This window comes from Mustelus asterias, chromosome 15 (genome assembly GCF_964213995.1).
Source record: "Mustelus asterias chromosome 15, sMusAst1.hap1.1, whole genome shotgun sequence".
Classification (NCBI taxonomy): domain Eukaryota; kingdom Metazoa; phylum Chordata; class Chondrichthyes; order Carcharhiniformes; family Triakidae; genus Mustelus; species Mustelus asterias.
Genome location: NC_135815.1, coordinates 38783300 through 38801024, shown reverse-complemented (window position 1 = coordinate 38801024; position 17725 = coordinate 38783300). Strand labels below are relative to the sequence as shown.

At 41.3% G+C, this 17725-nt stretch overlaps 1 protein-coding gene across 1 annotated transcript in view; it reads right to left on the bottom strand.

The window, feature by feature from the left end:
• Positions 1-17725, bottom strand: part of ush2a (Usher syndrome 2A (autosomal recessive, mild)) — a 916330-nt gene that overhangs the window by 290577 nt on the left and 608028 nt on the right. The window contains exon 41 of the mRNA XM_078230465.1: positions 10724-11352. Within this exon, the coding sequence (XP_078086591.1) occupies positions 10724-11352 (629 nt within the window). The remainder of the gene's footprint in view (positions 1-10723; positions 11353-17725) is intronic.

Below are 17725 nucleotides of genomic sequence, written 5' to 3'. Positions count from 1 at the left end.
GCGACTGAACCATGGTGCATTAGCTTGTTCTTTTCCACATTAGCCACTCTGCAGCATTTGACATGATTGACTGCAGCACCTTCCTCTTACACCTTTCCCGAGATCTCTAGCTGAGTGGAATATCGTCGATGGTTTCATTCACACAGATTTGATTTTAGCTAAAGCATCAAGCACCTCTTCCCACCTCACAGCTTTTTCCTCACAGCCCCCAAAATCCTTAGTTTTCTTATTTTTCCCCTTGACATATTTTCCCGCAGTGACATTATTCACAGACTTGGTGCAATTTTTCACGTTTTTCCAGCCTCTCTCGACTCTGCTACAGGCTGTTGTTAGGCTGTTTGTCCAATATCCAGTCTCATATGAGCCATAACCTTTTGTTTATATCCAATTAAATCCAATCAAAGTCCAATTCAAAGTCTCAACAAATGAGACATTCCAGATCCAAGCTGACGAGATAGGCTCATCACTTCCTGTCTTGGGCTTGATCCACATGATCCAAGCTGATTGGAACAGGCATTGCACCCCCTCCAATTGTCCCTTAGTGTTAGGGGCACTAGCAGGGTAAATATGTCGGGTTACGGGAGTAGGGCCTGGATGGGATTCTGGTAAGTGCAGACTCGATGGGCCGAATGGCCTCCTTTTGCACTATAGGGATTCTGTGATTCTACCTCAAGTTTTATTTCCAGGCAAACAAAATAGGGAAGGAGGAAAGTGCAAAACAAATCTCCTAAGCACCTGTGGAAGTCAGATCTACAATTTTATTTGCAGTGTCACAGCCCCAAACATACGCAACTCCAAATCATTCAGTGAGTTTGTGGATTAGTGCAGTTCCATTTCCAACCCATATTCTCAGCCGAAGTCCAGATATTTCAATTTAATTTGAGAGTAAGAGGCCCAGGCAAAATCAATCATGACTTACTAAAGCAATTAACAGAGCATTGTGATTGTGGAGTGACCCTAAACAACATGCTGTGGGATCGGTTTGTTTGTGCTGTGAATAACAATGCCATACGCACCAATTGGTAGTAGAAGTTGATACAAAGTTCAAATGGACAATGGCGACAGCACTGGGCATGCAAAGCACTAAAAAAGATTCAGAGGAGCTGCAGAGTGGACAAAATGGTGTCGTACACCAATTAGGGTGGGAACCTAAAGTCAGCTGTGACGCCAAAACTGCCAAAGCAGCCATGAAACGGGAAACATTTCAAGTCACCCACAGAACAAACAGATATAGAAAAGGCAATCTGACAATGATTCTTTAGGTAAAATGTTACTGATAGGGCGGCACGGTAGCACAGTGGTTAGCACTGTTGCTTCACAGCTCCAGGGTCCCGGGTTCGATTCCCGGCTCGGGTCACTGTCTGTGTGGAGTTTGCACATTCTTCTCGTGTCTGCGTGGGTTTCCTCCGGGTGCTCCGGTTTCCTCCCACAGTCCGAAGATGTGCGGGTTAGGTTGATTGGCCAGGTTAAAAATTGCCCCTTAGAGTCCTGGGATGAGTAGGTTAGAGGGATTAGCGGGTAAATATGTGGGGTGGGATTGTGGTCGGTGCAGACTCGATGGGCCGAATGGCCTCCTTCTGCACTGTAGGGTTTCTTTCTATGATATGAAGCTAACCCTGCTCTAGATTCATGTAGGTTTATGGAGTCACAGGGGCGAATTTTACTGTCCCACCCACCACAGGAATCGGAGCGGCCGAGGGACGAACCATGGAAAGGTCCATTGGCCTCAGGTGGGATTTTCCGATTTTGGGGCGAGTGTGGCCGTAAAACCCCACCCAGAGTGTCATCATTGTAGCAAAAGAGGACATTTGATAAAACTGTGCAGAGCCAAATCAGGACTGCTGAGTAACCAATCAACCAAGATGTTACAGGTACACAATGTGAAACAGCTTGACACCATTGATTCTGATATTTATTCTCTTTTTAATATTAAAACAGACAAGCCAGACTCTATTACTGGAAGACTCAATGCAACTGGAAAGCCTCGAAGTATAGAAGTGGATACAGGGGCATTAACCAATGTGCTGGGTGAGCACATATATCTGAGAGAGGGTGTCCACCCATCAATTCTGCCAAATTGAAGACATACACAGGAGAAGCAGTAAAGTTAAAGGCACCACAATAGTACCTGTGAGCTACAGGCAACAGTCTGGCCAGCTCCTGGTAATAATGGTGACGGGTGAAGGAATAAGCCTTCTGGGCCATGATTAGCATAAAAAATCATGTTGAATTGGTTCAAGATCTTTCCAGTGCAGACAGTGGGATTGCCAGATTGTTAAGTGAATATGAAGTCTTCCATGATGAATAAGACAAAATCAAAGGCTTGCAAGCAGAGATTTGCATTGATCATAGAATCCCTTCAGTACAGAAGGAGACTATTCGGCCCATTGGCCTTGCACCAACAACAATCCCACCCATGCCCTATTCCTGTAACCCCAGGCGTTTACCCCGCAAATACCTCTGACACTAAGATAATTTAGCATGGCCAATCAACTTAGCGTGCACATCTCTGGTGTGTGGGGGGAAACCGGCGCACCCAGAGGAAATCTACGCAGACATGGGGAGAACGTGCAAACTCCACACAGAGAGTCACCCGAGGCCGGAATGGAACCTGGATCCCTGACGCTGTGAGGCAGCAATGCTAACCACTGTGCCACCGTGCGGTCCTGAGGCAACTCCTCGATTCTTTAGGTTGGTACGAAGACTGATACCATGTGCCTTACTAGAAAAAGTGGATGCTGAGTTAAACAGGTTGGAAGAGCTAAGTATCATCCAGTTGGTTCAGTTTTCGGAATGGGTAGCACCCATTGCGCCCATAACCGAATAAGACCATTCACATTTGCGGCAATTATAAGCTAACAGTTAATCGGGCTGCCAACCTGTATGCAAAACTGGCAGGAGGTTAATGTTACACAAAATTGGATATGAGTCACACATACTTGTAACTCTAATTAGATGACACTTCCTGGGGATATGTCAAAATAAACACACACAAAAGCCTATCCCAGTAAACGCGCCTTCCTTTTAACATGTCTTTGGAATGTGCAATATTACAAAGGACAATGGAGAATCTGCTACAGAGGCTACCATGGGTTGCAGCATACCTTAACAATGTCCTTATAACTGGATCGACAGAGGCTGAGCATCTCGCAAACTTAGAAGAAGTGTTGAGGAGATTTTAGGAAGCTGGAGTCTGCCTCAAGAAAGAGAAATGCACCTTTCAAGCTATTCAGGTGACTTACCGGGGTAGCATGTAGGTGCACAAGGATTACACCCCACGGAAGAAAAGCTCAAGGCAATAAAGGAGGCACCTTTCCCAACGAGTAATTTCCCACTCAAGTCATTTTTCGAGGTGGTAAACTACTATGGATGGTTTTTACCCTACTTATCAGCTGTATCCATAGAATCCCTGCAGTCCAGAAAGAGGCCATTTGGCCCATCGAGTCTGCGCCAACTCTCTGAAAGACCATTCCACCCAGGCCCTCCCCTCTGTCCTGTCTCCGTAACCACAAGTATTTACTGTGCTTAATCCACCTAATCTATATATCTTTGGATACCAAGGGGCAATTTAGAATGGCCAATCCACCTACTTGCACATCTTGGGACTGTGGGAGGAAACTGGATCACCCAGAGAAAATGCATGCAGATACAGGGAGAACGTGTAAACTTCACACAATCACCCAAGGCTGGAATCGAACCGGGTCCCTGGGGCTGTGAGACACGTACTGACCCCCTTGCATATTCTGCTAAAGAAACACCATTGTTGGTCTTGGAACAGTCCCTAGGAGGAGGCATTCAGCAGAATGAAGCATTTGCCATTTTCCTCAAACTTGTTGATGCACTTCGACCCATCTGAAGAATTTTTGAAGTGAAGTTACCTACATTACACGCTATCGTCGAATTATTACGCCATGCTTTTCAAATCGTGGATCACACAAAGTCATTGCATCAGATAATGAAACCGTATTTACAAATGCTGAATTTCAAAACTTCGCCAGTCACAACAGCGTTCAGCACATCATCACTGTGCCTTTCCAGCCTGTATCTAACAGACTAGCTGAGAGAGCCGTCCAAACTTTCAAGTCGAGGGTAAAGAAACGGTCAGGGGGAACCTTGGAAACCAAAGTCTCACGCTTCCTTCTTAACTACTGTACTATTCCACATGCAATATCAGGAGTTCCACCAGCAGAACTGCTAATGAAATATCTCAGAGTGAAACTGAGCCTCTTAGTTCCAAATTTGCCAGGGAAGGTCGAGACCAGCCAAGGTAATCAGAAAACAAGCCATGATTTGCACAGTAGAGCACAGAAATACATGGTAGATTAAGTTGCATATGTGAAAAATTTCAGTAGTGGACCAAGTTGGATCCCAAGAATTATTGTCTCAGAGACCAGAACCTTTTCATACTAAGTAGACATCAAGGCACAGATCATTCATTAATGTATGAAAAGTAAGGAGATGCTACAGCAGTCAATGTTGCCATCAAGAAATGTTTTTGAATTTATAAGCAAAGAAGTAACTGGGCAATCTAGAAATCTAGAATTTCTACAGTGCAGAAGGAGGCCATTTGGCCCATCAAGTCTGCAGCAATAACAATCCGACCCAGGCTCTATCCACATAACCCCACATATTTACCCCGCTAATCCCTCTAACCTATACATCCCAAGACTCTAAGGGGCAATTTAGCATGGCCAATCAACCTAACATGGACATCTTTGGACTGTGGGAGGAAACCAGAGCAACCGGAAGAAACCCATGCAGACACGAGGAGAATGTGCAAACTCCACATGGTCAGTGATCCAAGCCGGGAATTGAACCCGGGTCCCTGGCGCTGTGAGGCAGCAGTGCTAACCACTGTGCCACCGTGCTGCCCAGACCTAATATAAGCATAACTGATGTTTCTGTTAAAGCAAATAGTAATGTACTTCTTGTGCCAACTGAGGTACCCACATTACAGCTCCTGTTAAAGCATCTCAAACTATAGAATTACACTGCTCTACCAGAAACAGAAAACATCCTCAAAGACCTGATTCATAATTGTTGATCCTATGTGTATAGTTAGAATTCAGGAATAAATACAAATGTAATTATTTCTCAGAGTTTTATACCATTTTCTAGATAAAATAAGTAGTTAAATAAAGATTCTAAAAGGGAATTAAAGGAGGATTGTCACTTTAAGACCAGTCTAACTGAATAAGGGTCACATGGTCCAAACAACCAATCAACACCAATCTTTTTGGCCAACCAAATAAACTAAATCAAATTAATAAGGGGACAAATTAAAATGGGCAGCTCCCAAAAGGAGGGACAACCAATCAACACCTAGCACGGGGAATCTCTCTAAGGGGAGGAGCTTTTCCAATTAGAAAGAGTGCACCACGGACGAGCTCAAAGGATGAACTAATGAAGCAACCTTGTAAATAAAGCTTGTTTGTTCAATTTAAGGGAGTACATCTTCTCAATTTCCTTTCCAGCCACTGTCTTGGGGTGCACCATGCTGTTTAATGCACCTTACAACCCTGAATCAAGTTTCTAACTCCATGTACTCTCCATCACGAAGACCACCAACTTCCACCTCCTTAATATATCCCCAGCCTCTACCAGACAGTAAAACTCCCATCAATGCCTTTGTTACCTCCAGACTGGGCAGTTCCAATGTGTTCTCGGGCAGCCTTCCATTCTCCATCCTCTAATTCTACTTCATCCGCTGCCCATTTATAATCCAGTAACATGTCTAGCTCACCCATCACTCCTATCCTTGCTTCTCAGTCCCATTTGTTCTCAATCCCCACATGTCTTATAGTTAAAATTCTCACTATCATTCTTCAATCATTTCATGGTCTTGACCCTCACTATCTTTGTAACCTCAACTAGCCCTACAACCACCCTCATCCCACCATGTTCTCAATTTGGTCTTTGGTAATCCTGCTTCTCTTGACCCAATTCTTAGCAGTCTTGCCTGCAGCCATTTGTACTCCACGACCTGGACTTCTTCTCTAAACCCCTCTGCTTCTCATCTTAAGGCCTGATCTGAACATGTTTTTGACTAACCCTCCCAATATCTCCTTATCAGTTGTGTCTGATTATGCTTCTGTGAAGCACCTTTGGACACTTTTCCGTGTTGAAGGCACTACATAAATGCAAGCTGCTGTAATTTGCCAGTGAAAGAATGTTTGAAATTATACTGATTATTAGTGATACTGATTATTAATGCTTAATATCTTCATGTGGAGATTCTTTTATTGGTTATTTGAAAGATATGTCAAATGGTATAATCAGGTTAATGCCTCTGTTAAAATAGCAGATAAATGTCATTATGAAATTGCTTTCAGAATGTGATTCTAATATAATGTACAGAAAATTGTGGGAAGCACGCCCATGATTTACTAAAATGAACTCTAGCAGGCACAGCTTCCCACCGGGAATGCCATTCCATTAAATCAGATGGTGAGATTCGCCCAATATAATTTGAAATCTGACGGTCCTGAAATGACATTGCAGCAAATGAGTGTACAAATGCTTGATGTGTTCAGCCGAAATTTCTCTCACCGCTAACTTAACAATGGCATTAACCAGTTCAAAATAAATGGTTTTTGTAAATAAATGAATCTTTGCTAATGTAATAGAAACAAATTTCGGGACTGTAATTTCAAAGGATTTGACACTGTAGCATCACCGTGCAATAGTTTCAAAAAAGTACAGCGAGGGTCTCAAGGTGGTTCGGCATGTCAACGGACTGCTACAGAATGTCAAAACTAGAGTTCATGTTTGCAATTCAATTCCAGAAATGATGCCAAGTGATAGTAGTGTAAAGTGACAATCACCACATCCCTCCCCCTCTGATTCTCTATAAACATGTAACCCGCTAGTGCTCTGTAATAGGGGCTTGGCCTTTCACTTCCCAATAATAACAGTAAAATACTAGACACCTGGACAGATAATGTGACAACTTCAATGTATCAAGTTGTTGCTCCTTGTACATTAAGGGACAGAGGCCTGAGCTCGATGATGTGCTTGGGGCATCATAGAATCCTACAGTGCAGAAGGAGGCCATTCGGCCTATCGTATTTGCACCGACCACAATCCCACCCAGGCCCTATCCCCATAAATTTATCCTAGCCAGTCCCCCTGACACTAAGGAGCAATTTAGCATGGCCAATCCACCTAACCCGCAAATCTTTGGACTGTGGGAGGAAACCAGAGCATCCGGAGGAAGCCCACACAGATATGGGAAGAATGTGCAAACTCCACATAGACAATGACCCAAGCCGGGAATTGAACCCGGGTCCATGGCACAGTGAAGCGGCAGTGCTAACCACTGTGCCACCATGCCGCTCCAAAGAGCACCCCAATGCAGGTGGTGAGTAAAGTAGCCTGCACTAAGTTGGTTCACTCAGAACTTTGACATAGGGTGGCACAGGGTTAGCACTGCTGTCTCACAGCGTCATGGACTCGGGTTTGGGTCACTGTCTGTGTGGAGTTTGTACGTTCTCCTCGTGTCTGCATGCGTTTCCTCTGGGTGCTTTAGTTTCCTCCCACAGTCCAAAGATGTGCAGGTTAGGGGGAATTGGCCATGTTAAACTGTCCCTTAGTGTCAAGGGGATGAGTAGAGTTACGGGGATAGGGCCTGGGTAGGATTGTTGTTGCTGCAGGCTCGATGGGCTGAATTGCCTCCTTCTGCACTGTAGGGATTCTATGATACATTAACCAGTATCCTATAATGTGCTAGAATGCCCAGGCACTGCTTCAGTTGAATAGCACCCAGTTTGTATGGACACTCAAGGAACGCTACTGAAGGGAAATAAGTGGATTCCTGTCAGCACCCCATTGACCTATCTGCTTGTGTCCCTGTCCCATGCACCAAAATTGTCTGCTGCATCACAGACACCCAACAGCCCTGCGCTGTCGTGCTGCTACTGGATTGAACAGTCTAATTGCGTCATGAGCAGCCAGCAGCATTATAAATGTGCACATTTCCTCATCTGCTCTATTAACTGAGGCGTCAAGATTGCCAACATTATTTTATCAGTTAAAGCAAGAAAGAGAGAGACAGAGATATACAAAGAAAGATGGAAAAAAAACTGAGAGACAAATAGAATAGGAAATAAGCATGACTGATAAAAAAGATAGTGGGAGAAACGTGCACAAAAGAGTATCAGAGGGATGGAGAGACTTGCAGAAGGAAGATGTGAATAGGCGAAAAGGTTATAGTTAAGTAAATAGTAATATGCATCAGATGTATACTTCTGTTTTCAGTTCTAATGAAGGTCAACACCCATAATGTTAATCTCTCTTTTCTCTTTGCAGATGCTGATCTGTATTTCCAACGTTTTCTGTGAATTGATTTTCTTTAATTGTTTTTCCTGACCAAAGCAAATACACTATTAGAAATAAGGCAATCAGGCTCTACATTCCTGCTATTGCGACTAAGTGAAAGGACAACTGCTTGTTCTGTTTCTGCAGGCTTGGAATCCACTGGAGACTACTCCAAACTGCAAAGCTCATATGTACTCCATGAAAAGAAAACAATGAAGGAGTTCTCTCACTAAGGCCCGCTTTGCCGTATTAAGTGTGCCGAAGATGTTTGTTGACCAAGGATTTGCAGAATGAAACTTGCATTTTCATTCAACCAAAGCTTCCAACACCAGCATAATTATTTACTGCTACCTTGTTCAGAATTATTCAAAACAATCAACTGTTAAAGGCACAGTCTGTATTTAAACAACCTAAATTGACAAGTGGGGTATGAATCAGGTATTCGTGACATACTTGTGCCAGGCAATGACCAGATCTGACAAGAGAACATTTAACCATCTACCCTTGACATTTAAGTACATCATCATTGCTGAATCCCCTACACCAATATTCTGGAGGTTTATATTGGCCAGAAAGTTAATTGCGCCCAGTCATATACATATTGTGGCCACAAAAGCAGGTTAGAGGCTGGAAATTCTGTGCAAGTAACTCATCTCCAAACCTCCCAAATCAAGTCCAGCCGACATAAGGCACAAGTCAGGAGTCCAGCATCAACAACACACAAGAAACTCAACAGCGTACAGGACAAAGCAGCCCATCCACCATATTTAGCATCCACTCTGGCACTCAGTGACAGCAGTGTGTACAATCTCTACAAAATGCACTGCAGCAACTTGCAAAACTTCCAAGTCGGTGACTTGTATTACCTAAAAGAACAGATACTTGGGAACACCATCATTTGCAGGTTTCCCCCCATGCCATACAGCATTCTGACAGCACTGTGGGTGTTTTTTCCACCATGTGGACTGTAGCATTTCAAGAAAGTGACCTCGCCTTAGTTGGGGTGTCACGGTGGCACAGTGGTTAGCACTGCTCCCCCACAGTCTGGGACCTGGGTTCAATTCCTGGCTTGGGTCTCTGTCTGTGTGGAGTTTGCACATTCTCCCCCTGTCTGCATGGGTTTCCTCTGGGTGCTCCGGTTTCCTCCTACAGTCTGAAGGACATGCTGGTCAGGTGCATTGACCCGAACAGGCGCCGGAGTGTGGTGACTAGGGGAATTTCACAGTAACTTCATTGCGGTGTTAATGTGACTCTTACTTGTGACTAATAAATAAAATTTAACCATTTTCTTTCCAAGTGTCATTGCAGATGGACAACAGATGTTGGCCTTGCCAATGATGCTCACATCCCATGAATGAAGCAAAAAAGGTGGGGTACAATTTGGGTGAGTATACTTGGGGTTTCTCCTCTCATCAATCCCTGTAAAGAAATGACTAGCCTCTGCTGTGCAGCTCACTCTAGCAATACAGCTGAGGTATGCTCTCTTACACTGGCATGAGAATTACAAGTACTCTGGCATGAGAGCTACAAGTACAATACCAACTCATGGTCCTCCTCATCATGGGAAAGTTTACCTTCCTTCCTTCAGAAGAAGCATATGCTGCTGCTTCCAGGCCTGAGATTACTGGGATGTCCTTCTCTGGGGGGTTTAAATGGCCTTGCAGAGCCTAGTGACACTGGTCGAAAGAAAAATCACAGAATATTGGCAGGCCTCTGAGATCTACTGCTGCATTTGTGGCTTTGGTGATCACCTCCTGACTACCGCTGGTGATAGAGAGCCACAAGGTTTCAATTCAATCTGGAGATCCTTACACAGGAGAGGGGGGGAACCATTCACTGAATCTGTCTCGAACATGTGGTCTATTAGCTTGCTGAGCGGGAGCCCTATAGATGCTCAATTTAGTCTTAGTGCAAGTCCAAAGGTAAGCCATAGATGGTTTCAGGGCCCCTATGCCTGCAGGCAACTGGCAAGTGAGCAACATGAAAAAGACAGAAAGTGGGAATACAGTCTCCCATCTTGTTACAATTGCTTCGTCTGATCTGCACCTGATACAGAGACAAACCAAGCTGTATTTCCCAGAACATTCCTAGAAATTCCAGGGGTATGTGGCAACTTTGAGATTTCTCCCTAAAGCTTGTACCTGGTGAACATTGTCAGGAAAATCAACTCTGGACACAATGCATGTGTTTCATCCCAACTGAATAGCATCATTTGCTGTGGATATATGCTCCAGTGAATAATAGTTCAGGGAAAATAGACATCCCACTATAAAATATTTCGTGTTTTTCCCAAATATTTTCCTTAAATTAGACAGTTAAAAATTAAAATTAAAAGATAGAAGCAAACTGTTCATAATTTTCTTAGTGGCTAAAAGAAAGACACTGAAATAAATTTGAATTAACCTACCTTAACTGAATTTGGACTCAGAATTTGGATGTGAGGTGGCTGTACTCCAGCAGGTCTTGAAGGCCGAGTGGTAATTTCCTTCCAAACACTGCTGTTTGTTCCTCCATTGATGGTCCTTACTAAGATCCTATATTCATATGTAGTCCATGGGATTAGGTCTGCAGAATTATCCAAGTATTTCAGTGGCTGGCTCGACGTTTCAATCACAAGGGCAAAAATCTCTTCTGCCCCTTTCACCTTTCTCTCTATAACCACATTATCAATAACGCCATTGGGATGGGTCGGTGGATTCCACGATATGAGCACCGAGGTTGGAGTGTCTGAATAAAGTTCTGGAGTAGAAATATCCTCAGGAGCTGTCGGAAGAGTTTGAACCACATGCGATGCTGGTGACAAAGAACATCCCGCTGATGTACAGCTTTCTATGTGGAAAACATACATAGTGTATGGACGTAGATGGGCCACAGAATAATTGGTTGTGTTCTTTGACAATACGGCCAACTTGGAACCATTCTGATAAATTTGGGAGTGAGTAATGTTACCATTACACTGTGATGGATGTTGCCATGTCAATAATAGGCTTCGAGATTTGACTTGCAGCACAAGAGGTGGATCCATTGACCCAGGTTCTGGAGTTAAAAAGAAATAAATGGCGTAAGATTATGTTTTGAAACAGAGGACTCAGTTTCCATTATATATTTTGCAATTCCTGTAAATCTCTCCTATTCTAATCCTCTGTGGAGATGACTAGAGAGTGATCTGCTCTATAACTGGTGACTAGCAGTTGAGCAAGCCACAGTCTCATAAGTAATTGGCTGGCATCTGTTCTGCAGCTCCTCCTGGCTGTACTGGTGAGTGTATTGTATCATGGAGATACTAGGTGCAGACCTATTTCTTCACACTTAATAATACTGTGTACTAACAAACTGAAATACTTACCCCACGGATATATCTAAACAATAATCTTGGATCCTTATTGAAGATGCTAAAGCAGGTTCTGACAAAAATGAATTCACAGAATGAATACACAAGTATATGTTACCCTGGGGTAGTTCATACAGTTAGTTGCAGACCTCTCAGATCTCCAGCTCCATCTCTGGCTTTGCCACTCAGGTTTAGATTTGGCAAAATACGTATGCACAAGCATAAAGTATCCAATGTTCTTATCCCTAAATTAGACTTAATATTTATCCTCAGCATAGTAGAACTAAAATAAACACAGTTCCCCATGACCAGCATTTTCACCTGTATTGTGTGTCAGGAGGTGTGGCAAAGCCAGTCAATTCACCATAGTAAAAAAACTGAAACAAAGTACAAACCTAAATGGCTAATCTTCAAACAGGAACCTAAATGAACATTGTTTATTGGTGTGATATCACAGCTGAGCCCATTCCTAACCTTTCCAAAAAGTGCTTGCTGGCTAGCAGTCAGAAGCGAGCACTTAGACTAACATCAGGCAGCAGAGACCAAGTGTTGCACCTAAAATCGTGATTAACAAAGATGAGTTAACTCAGCGTAGACCAGGGATTGGGAACCTCTGGTCTTTTGTTAGCTTTGTGCTGCAATGGGCAGTGCCTTTATCTGCCTGGCCAATGGGAAAATGATTCGAACTTTTGACCGCACTCTCATTACATAATTATGCGACAATTAAAATGAAATAAGATTATCACATTGTACTCTCAAGGCAAGACATGTTGCATCATACAACTAATATAAAGTTTGGGCATGTGGCTCAAATACAGAGACAAAAAGGGTGAATAATTTCTAACAATTGTTTCCGACAATCAATTTGGGTTGCTATTAGAAACTGAAGCTCTACAAAAGTGGTTGAATTAATGCTCTTCCTTCCCTACGATGCTATGTTAAATAACATCAGGTTGTTCGAATCAGGGTGTTTTGCTCCCGATATTTAATTGATTGTATGATATTTATTTGCTAGCTGCATAGTCTGGTACACAGAGTATGCTGTGGAAATTGAAGAAAATGAACATCTATGGTGTGAAATTGCATGATGCAATGCTGACATTTTTAAACAGCAAAACAGTTCTAAACACTTCATTTCCTTCACTGAAACGGTAGGGAGGGAAAATTTGAACAAACATTAATGCATTCATATGCTAATATTACACAGCATGAATTCATCTAATAAATCACTGATTGATAATTCATACGATTAAATTACTGCAAGATTCACATCATCTTCGGTTTATTCCAACAATACTAATCAGAATGAAAAATCTGTATCTTCTTCCATCCACCATAGAAATCATAATTAAATTTAGCAATTTACTGAGCATTTGGCAAAGGGTTAAAGTACAACATGGCTTTTAGGATGACATTCATTTCTAAAACGGTTGATATTACACATATGCAGATTATTTTAGTTTGACCAGCAGGTGAATCACCTTGTGACAGAAGGGCATTCAAACTTGAGGAGGAGGCATAACTGTCCACCTTAATTCATACCTCCTATTGACCAAATGCACAGTAGCATGTAGCAACAGTCACAGAGAAGCTGACAGCTTCGACCGCTTTTCTGACTGAAGAGAGATGCGATATATATGAAAGGAGGTGGGTGGAAAAGAGGTGCGACTAAGGAGCAAAAATATAAATAATAACAAAGTGCATTCTGTCACATTGAGGTTATTACAAAACCCAAACTATATATCACAGCATTTGATCATTGTTTCTAGATTTTACTGAGTTGAATGGTGGGCAACCTTGAGACACTTGTGTTACTCAATATTCTGCTTATTGGGTTAATATAGAATACACCTCATTGTTCAAGTTCAAACTGCCAAGAAGGAATGCCAACATTTCTTAGCGCTCCTGTGTTTATCATGCTAATCCTGGTTTTGGAATTCATCTACTCTGTGTTAATATTACAGATGATTTTGCTGGGATTGTGACAGGGGCTGCCGATTTAGCCCCTTGCTCACTGATAAATAAACATTGCACACATCTGACCTTTAGGTTAACAGGTTTTTATGCTTGCTCCACTCAACACTGTTACTGATTCAATTATCAGAAAGGTTCAAGTGCCTTCATGAATACTGAAAGATTCCACCGTATGTCTGCATAGGTGTTATGGAACAGCAAATTTGATGCAACTCTCATGAGAAATTCCATAATTGTAAATAATTTTACCACATGAGACAATCAAGTCACCTTGAGTGCAAACCATGGTCTGCTGAGAAATGTGTTATTTAAGCTTTACTGGTCTGTGTTAAATTCTGCAATTTGAAGGGCTGTTAAGTTTTTCAATTGAAATTTCATTTAAAATGCAGCACTTTTTATTTTATTGATGCTTTACTGCTCTCAAGGTACAAGCAAGAACATGGTGCCATAACACAAGTCCAGCTCAATCAGTGATCAGTAACTGCTATAATTTCAGGACATTCGATATACTTATAAAGTATATGTTGCAATCTATAAATTGCCATCCATCCACACAGTAATGATTACAGAGCTCTATTTCTACCTATTGCAGTTTATGACATTTGTGTCAGACAGACACTTGGTCAAATTTGAAAATGCTTTTTTAACAAGGGGATTTTGAGACATCTGCCCATTATTTGTATTAGACTCGGTAAAAAGGAAAATAAATATGAAATTTTACAATTTACTGGGCTTTGAATTTTTTTTTTTTACTGACCTGAGCTTTCTGCAGTGACTGGCGTTGTAAAAAATGAAGGATGTTACCACATAGATTCAATGATATGGTCTATTAGTGTGTACGAGGTTCTGGGACCTAAAATATCATTGTATGCATGTCTTCCCTGTCTGACGCATAGAAAAACGCATCATAAAGGCTACACTGAGGGGAAAATGGCATACTGTCCATTCTGCTTGAATATCTGAAATAAATACTATCCTGACCTGAATGGTCCACTGCACAGTACTCTAATTTGTTTGCAGTCCTTATTTGTCAACGATTGAACAACCAAAAAACATTGTGCTGAGATTATTACGCTCAAACTTAAATTTAAGTTGATGATTCATGCAACGTTTTCTGACATTAACATCTACTTATTAAATTCAATATTCTTTAAGTATAATTTTAAAATTAATATTTTTTTCAGGAAAGGAAATATCAATATAAATTGTTCCAGTTAGGATTGAAGGATACATGCAAGATTTTTTTAAAAATTTGTTCTTCAGCATTGATTGTAAGGATAAGATCCATATGAAATTTAGTTCATGAGTAAAATTTCTCTGAAATCCTTAATTTACTTGGCCATTTTGTTACAGAAGGTTCCTTTGGAGTGGTTCATTTTTCACTTGCTGATGAATCTGCTCAGATGAAGAAACTATCTAAATGCTTTCCATAAACTGAAAAAAAGCTGCTATGGGCCATTTGACTTAAATGAACCCTTAAATAATCAATAAAGCAAAAAGCTTTGAGGGCAGCTTGGCTACTCCTTAGCACACGCAAAGGAAAACTATATACAATTATAGCTAAGAACCTGAATCTCAGTGTGTCAATCAACAGCTTCATCTCTGACTACACTAACTGGGGAAATCTACCATTTCCCAGCTCCAGCTAATGGGGAATTCCAGAAGAACCTCTAACTAGACAGAATCTAAACACTCACCCACATCCCAGTTGCAGCGGGAGCATTTAACTCAATGTTTATAGCATGAAGTCCCTCTAGAATAAAATATTTCTTTGGCTAAAGCTAACAATTACTTCACAGAGGATTCCCTAAACCAGAGAATTCTAAAATGCTCAGCTTCTACCTGCTTGTTAAAAGCATAACCCATTGACAACTGGAAATAAGGCAAGGATCCTCACGCTAACTTAAAGAAAATGATAGCATAAAACCAAATAAATACTGTCTAAGGGCAAAGCTGAACTCCATAGGGAAAGATAGACACAGCATTAAGGACTGGAGATTTATAAATCCTCTTGGACCAAGCTCCGTGCTTCAGGTGGTCTTTAGGGAAGGAGCTAGAATGAGCCACAATTATTCCCAGAGAATACTGGGAAAGTATCACACTCACAATTTAAAGGAGAAACTGTCTGATCAACTTGGTCACATGGAGATAGTAACTTGATTATGTAAATCCCTTTAATTTGATCAATTTTGGCTGTTAAAGACTTTTGGAGAACATCATTTTTCAACATGTCTCTTTCAATTCTATTTAGAATTTCAAAACCCTTGATTCCAAATAACTTAAGGTGAAAGAGCACAGTCTCTTTGAGATATGCTGGGGAAAAAAAGCAACTGGGAAATTGAAAATATTGATCACTTAAGAATAATTTCATAGGTGATCATGATTTTACTGTGAGTAAACTTGTATTTCTGAATATTAACTCAGGTTGCAGATTTCTGTGAAAATCATGCTCCAAGGGGAAGCTATTACAATTCAAGAAGTAAGAATTCAGGTATGAAATAGCATTACACGATGGTCATAAAGTATTAATGGAATTGTAAAAGCAAAAACCAACCATTTAGTTCAATTTAAAAAATCACTATACATCAAAAATGCTCCACTAGCTGCAAAATCAATGGGAAAAATAACATGGTGAATGCAGTTAACACTGAAAAAGTCCCTTTACTAAAATATCAAAAAGAAATCAATAGTACTGCATTTATCATTCCCTAAAATAATAGAACAGCAATAAAAATGTTACAGAATAAAATATAATTTACTAAATACTTGTTTCACTTTAGTTCTTTGGATGTAATAATCACAGATGAATTAATTGCCGCAAGGCTGAAAAACATTCACATCACTGATAGAAAAATCAAAATTTCCAGCACTTGTTTCAGGTTTCCAGGATTCGGTTTTTGCAATTGAACTCATGACTATTTTCATAACAGAACGCTATTTATTTAATCTATCACCTCTCTCCGAATTCCACATTCTCTTGCGCTTTGGTGGTGTTTGTGGATGAGGCAGAAAAATAAAACAATCCCAACCCACAGTGGAGGGTTTTTTATTATGCCCTCTCATCTCTTATTACCCACAGGAAGCAATTGACAGATTGACGAAGTTCAAGAAGCGATATTTACTGAGGAGTTTCTGAGAAACAAGGATTTGAAGACAAATGTGTTTAGCAGGGGGCTGCTTTTAAAATACCTAAATATTAAAACAACGCTGCAATAATAGCAAAAAAAAGAGAGACCAGCAAAATTGACAACACACACCATTTTCATCTTACATCAGAATTTCCATCGCTGGTAAAAAGAGAAGCCCATTTTTACTAATTTTCTAGCATAACTTTGTTTTCTTGATAAAAGTGGATTCCAAGTGAATACAAAGCAGGTTTTCGATGCACAGCTTCCAATCAGATACATGACAGCAAGGAAGCCACCGCTGAGATTTTCAGAATAGAAACTGGAATCTGAATTCTCAGGTAACTAAAGGCAGCAGGGAAGCTTATCTGATTGTAAAGATGATTAGGTATTTTGGATGTGTGTTTGATTAAAATGTCAGGCTTACAGATTGGTCTGAGTTTGTACAATGATGTTCAAAAACAAGTAGGGATTTTAATGTTGTGTAATTAAATTGATAAGACAAGCAGACAAATTAAAGAGGAATGCATTTTTTAAAAAAAACTTTCCTTCCTTCCTTCAGAAAATCACCAGTTGTGGTGCCCACACAAAAAGGGCCACAGCTTTCAGATTAAAATTGGAGCTGGACCATTGACAGGCAATGTCAGGAAGCGCTTTATCACACATAGTGGAAATGTGGAACTCTCTCTTGCAAAAAGCTTTTGAGACTTGATCAACTGACAACTTCACATTTGATTGCAGATCAAGAGGTCCCTGGTTCAAATCCAAGTGCCCCCTTTGAAGAGCTTCTGGTCGGCATGGTAGCACGGTGGTTAGCACTGCTGCTTCACAGCGTTAGGGACCTGTGTTTGATTCCCGGCTTGGGTCACTGTCTCTGTGAAGTTTGCATGTTCTCCCTGCGTCTGCATGGGTTTCCTCCGGGTGCTCCGGTTTCCTCCCACATTCTGAAAGACATGCTGGTTAGGTGCATTGACCCGAA